The sequence below is a fragment of the Ictalurus punctatus genome, chromosome 27 (genome assembly GCF_001660625.3).
Source record: "Ictalurus punctatus breed USDA103 chromosome 27, Coco_2.0, whole genome shotgun sequence".
Taxonomy (NCBI): domain Eukaryota; kingdom Metazoa; phylum Chordata; class Actinopteri; order Siluriformes; family Ictaluridae; genus Ictalurus; species Ictalurus punctatus.
In genome coordinates, this window is record NC_030442.2 from 6227467 (window position 1) to 6232548 (window position 5082).

The 5082-nt window shown below is 45.9% G+C and overlaps 1 protein-coding gene across 1 annotated transcript; it reads left to right on the top strand.

The window, feature by feature from the left end:
• The first annotated feature begins 446 nt into the window (after positions 1-446).
• On the top strand, positions 447-4313 carry LOC128629274 (uncharacterized). The gene is made up of 2 exons (XM_053676613.1): positions 447-510; positions 1962-4313. The coding sequence occupies exon 2, from the start codon at positions 2166-2168 to the stop codon at positions 3771-3773; it is 1608 nt and encodes a 535-aa protein (XP_053532588.1). The 5' UTR covers positions 447-510; positions 1962-2165; the 3' UTR covers positions 3774-4313.
• Positions 4314-5082: the final 769 nt, after the last annotated feature.

Below are 5082 nucleotides of genomic sequence, written 5' to 3' on the forward strand. Positions count from 1 at the left end.
TCCTTAGAATATGATGTAGACATCTTCCCTTCACCTCCAGGAAAGTATTGTGTGTAGGGTATTTTGTTTTATTAATTGTAGGGAAGCTTAGACAATGTGGAATTGTGATTTTAAATGTAAATATTATGAAAGTTGAAATATTACTTTTTTATTGTGTGAAGCTCTAAGCAGTTTTTATTCACATATTATGATATTATGATTTGAAGTCTACATGTAAATTGTTTAGAGTCTGTTTGGTTCATTATCATCATCATTAGAGGATCCAGGGTGTTCTTAATACACTAGTAGGGATCCCTGGATGGAGAGTGTGAGATATTTTTTAATCTGTATTAGAACACAGAATATAGACTATAGAACACAGAACAGAATCTGTGTGATTGTGACCTATCAGTGTTCTAGAAGCTGAATTGTGCATTAAACAGGCTGCACGTGCTCTCTCTCTCTCTCAGAAAGTCATCAGGTGTAGAGAGGAAGGACCCATAAAGCACATGAGATGATCATCAGTGACAGGTGAGGTGACTTTTTCTTATTATTTATGTCTTGAAAGGTTCAGCGATGTGTCATTTAATCAAATGATACAAGCGATGAAGAAGACTAGGCTGGTTTAGTTTTTGCCAGACCGCTAACCTGAGATGGCCATCACATCACCAGAGCAACTTCTGATATGAAATTTTCTGTGTGATAGCCTTCAAACCTTTTTCTTTTTTCTTTTTTTTAATGCAGAGTGATAGTGATAACTCAGTGGTTATAGTTTTTAGGTATCCAAGCGAAGTACTGTTACTAATAAACTACTATAACCGTTTCCATTGGCACATACGTTACCAAAGTTATCCGAAATTATGCGCATGCGTGGAGCGAGGTGTCAAACTCGTGATGGTGAAGTTTAGTGTCAAACTTCACCATAACACCATGGCCAGCTTTTTAATCGCGCTGCTTAACGAGTTTTAAATGATTTCTGTATCACCAAAACATCATGAATGTATGGGTTAACCTGACTAAAAGGCCATTTTGTTAACAGTATTAAGATTTAGCAGATTCTGCAAGGGATATGCAAACTTTTGGGCACAACTGTACATAGATAGGTTCTACAAAGCGCTTTACACTGTTTGTCATTCACCCACACTCACTCCTCACAAACCAGAGCTGCCATGCAAGGCACTATTTAGAGGCAGAGACGGATGCAAGTGCAAATAAAGGTTTACTACGAATCAAAACAAACACAACAGAAGCTGTAAACACGTGGCAAAAACACTAAGTCAAGGAATAAATATGGCACAAGGACCAGAACAGAAACAACGGCAAAGTTAGACAATTAAAGCAAGACAAAAGTGCAGTACAAACTCTGGCTATCTATATATAGTTGTGCCCAAAAGTTTGCATACCCCTTGCAGAATCTCCTAAATCTTAATACTGTTAACAAAATAAGAGGGATCATAAAAATCCCCATGTTGTTTTGTATTTAGTTCTGTCCTGAATAAGCTATTTCACATAACAGTGTCAAGAGTTCCCCTTTAAGCAGCGCGCTGTGGAGCATGTGAGCGCGCGTGCACAAGCACCTGCTTTTCCCTTGTTGACAATCATGGCATTTCGACACATGCATTTGTTTATGTTTCTGTTATGTCTCCTCCCCGTTCTGTCATTGGTTGTTGTTTCACGTGTGTCTGTATTGCCCTCAGCCATCAGCCATTACAACGCTGATTATGTTTGTATATATACCGCACGCCTCCCAGCACACAGCGCGGAATATTAGATTCGACTCAATATGAGATATGAGATATGAGATATGTGATATGTGATATGTGATAGTATAGATTCCTTACGATAGATAGTCACAGTCATAGTTCATGTCATGTTTCATGGTTCATGTTGAGATTTATCTGTTTAGTTCACGCTGGTTTCTCTGCTCCCAGTTCATAGTCATAGTTTATGTTTTATGTTTTGTATCTCGAACCTGTTTTCAGTGACCACGACATAGTTTCCTGCCTTGCCCCGTTCACGCCTGTTTGCCGATCGCCTGACCTCTTTCATGTTTTGGATTACGTTTTTGAATCACGTTTTGGATTAACCTGCCTGTGTCTCTCAATAAAACCGTTAACCTGCGATTGCATCCGTCCTTATCTCCGTTACGTCACAAAACGTGACAGAATATTCCGCCCAAAACATGGATGCAGCAGGAGAACGGAGAAAACGCAGAACCCGGAAGTCGACACCAACCATCCCCACTATGGACTCAGTCCAATTCCCACAACAGACATTTATTCATGTTTCCTGATCCATTTGACGGATTTTTTGGTGCCCCGGAATATTTTCTGGTAGACTGTCAATTCTATTTCTCCAGCCTGTTAGACCCTAAGCCAGAGGAGAAGCAATGGCTCCGATTCATGTTGTCCAAGTTCTTTGGACCGGCCCGTCAGTGGGTGCAGGTCCTACTTGATAAGCACGGTATGAACCTGGACAGTGTAGAACAGATTGTGGGGGAGTTCATGATACAGTTCGAGAGTCCGGAGGCGAACTGTAAAGCCCAGTTACTGTCCCAAGTGTCTGTTGACACGGCCAACCAAGTTCTGCTCAAGCCCGAGTCTGCCGACACGGCCAACCACGTTCCGCTGAAGCCCGAGTCTGCCGACACGGCCGACCACGTTCCGCTCAAGCCCGAGTCTGCCGACAAGGCCGACCAAGTTCTGCTCAAGCCCGAGTCTGCCGACACGGCCGACCACGTTCCGCTCAAGCCCGAGTCTGCCGACACGGCCCACCACATTCCGCTCAAGCCAAAGTCTGCCGACACAGACAGCCAAGTTCCGCTCATGCCCGAGTCAGCTGACAGGGACAACCAAGTTCCGCTCACGCCCAAGTCAGCCGACAGGGACAACCAAGTTATGCTCACGCCCAAGTTTGCTGAAACAAACAACCAAGCTCTGCTCATGTTCATGTCTGATGACCTAACCAACCAAGTTATGTTCACGCCCAAGTCAGCTGACTGGGACAACCAAGTTCTGCACACACCTAAGTTTGCTGAAACAGACAACCAAGCTCTGCTCACGTCCACGTCTGCTGACATGCACAACCAAGTGTCTGTTGACACGGACAACCAAGCTCTGCTCGCGTCCCAGTCTGCTGACATGACCAGCCAAGTTCAGCCTGCAGGCTCCGCTGAGTACGTCGCTCTGCTTTCCTGCTCAGCCGAGGACGTCACTCTGCTTTCCTGCTCAGCCGAGGATGCCACTCTGCTTTCCTGCTCACCCGAGGACGTCGCTCTGCTTTCCTGCTCACCCGAGGACGTCGCTCTGCTTTCCTGCTTAGCCGAAGACGTCGCTCTGCTTTCCTGCTCAGCCGAGGACGTCGCTCTGCTTTCCTGCACTGCTAAGTACGTCGCTCTGCTTCCTTGCTCCGTCGAGGACATCGCTCTGCTTTCCTGTCCCGCCGAGGACGACGCTCTGCTTTCCTGCACTGCGGGGCCTGTCGCTCTGCTTTCCTGCTCTGCTGTGAACATCGCTCTGCTTTCCTGTCCCGCCGAGGACGACGCTCTGCTTTCCTGCACTGCGGGGCCTGTCGCTCTGCTTTCCTGCTCTGCTGTGAACATCGCTCTGCTTTCATGTTCCTCCGAGGACGTCACTATGCCTTCATGCACCGCCAAGGACGTTGCTCTGCTTTCCTGCTCTGCTGTGAACGTCGCTCTGCTTTCATGTTCCACCGAGGACGTCACTATGCCTTCATGCACCGCCGAGGACATCACTATGCCTTCATGCACTGCCAAGGACGTTGCTCTGCTGTGAACGTCGCTCTGCTTTTTTGTTTTGTTAAGAATGCCGTGCGGTCTCCTGGTTCTGCTTGGGACATTTTGCCCAGGGGGACGGGGCCGCCAATGGAGATGGATGTTTCATGGCACTCCCGGAGGACTGCCTCTGGGGGGGGGTGTGTGCTCTGTCACGAGTTCCCCTTTAAGCAGCGTGCTGTGGAGCATGTGAGCGTGTGTGCACAAGCGGGTGCACGAGCAGGTGCACGATTGTCCCTTGTTGACAATCGTGACATTTCGACACATGCATTTGTTTATGTTTCTGTTATGTCTCCTCCCCGTTCTATTCAATTCAATTCAATTCAATTTTATTTGTATAGCGCTTTTTACAATAGACATTGTCTCAAAGCAGCTTTACAGAAATATCAACATGGTATACAGATATTAAAGGTGTGAATTTATCCCAACTGAGCAAGCCACTGAGTGGCGACGGTGGCAAGGAAAAACTCCCTAAGATGTTTTAAGAGGAAGAAACCTTGAGAGGAACCCGACTCAGAAGGGAACCCATCCTCATCTGGGTAACAACAGTTAGTGTGAAAAAGTTCATTATGGATTTATATGAAGTCTGTATGGCGTTAGGAGCAGCCGTAGTCCCAGCAGTCTGGAATTAAAGAAGATTTGAGCTCCATCCAGAGGCAGAAAGGATCTGGATCTCTAGTATCTCCATAAATTCGTGTGGGGCTCGGCGAAAGGAGAGAGGGAGAAAAAAGATAATTATGACTGCGAAGTAGTAGAACAGAATCTAGTCAGGGTAGGCTTGAGTAAACAAATACGTTTTAAGCTTAGACTTAAACACTGAGACTGTGTCTGAGTCCCGAACACTAAATTCTGTCATTGGTTGTTGTTTCACGTGTGTCTGAATTGCCCTCAGCCGTCAGCCATTACAACGCTGATTATGTTTGTATGTATACTACACGCCTCCCAGCACATGGCGCGGAATATTTGATTCGATTCGATACAGTATAGTAGATTAGTTTAGAGTCTACAGTCACAGTCACAGTCATAGTTCATGTCATGTTTCATGGTTCATGTTTAGATTCGTCTGTTTAGTTCACGCTGGTTTCTCTGCTCCCAGTTCATAGTCATAGCTTATGTTTCATGTTTTGTATCTCGACCCTGTTTTCCATGACCACGACATAGTTTCCTGCCTTGCCCCGTTCACGCCTGTTTGCCGATCGCCTGACCTCTTTCATGTTTTGGATTACGTTTTTGAATCACGTTTTGGATTAACCTGCCTGTGTCTCTCAATAAAACCGTTAACCTGCGATTGCATCCGTCCTTATCTCCGT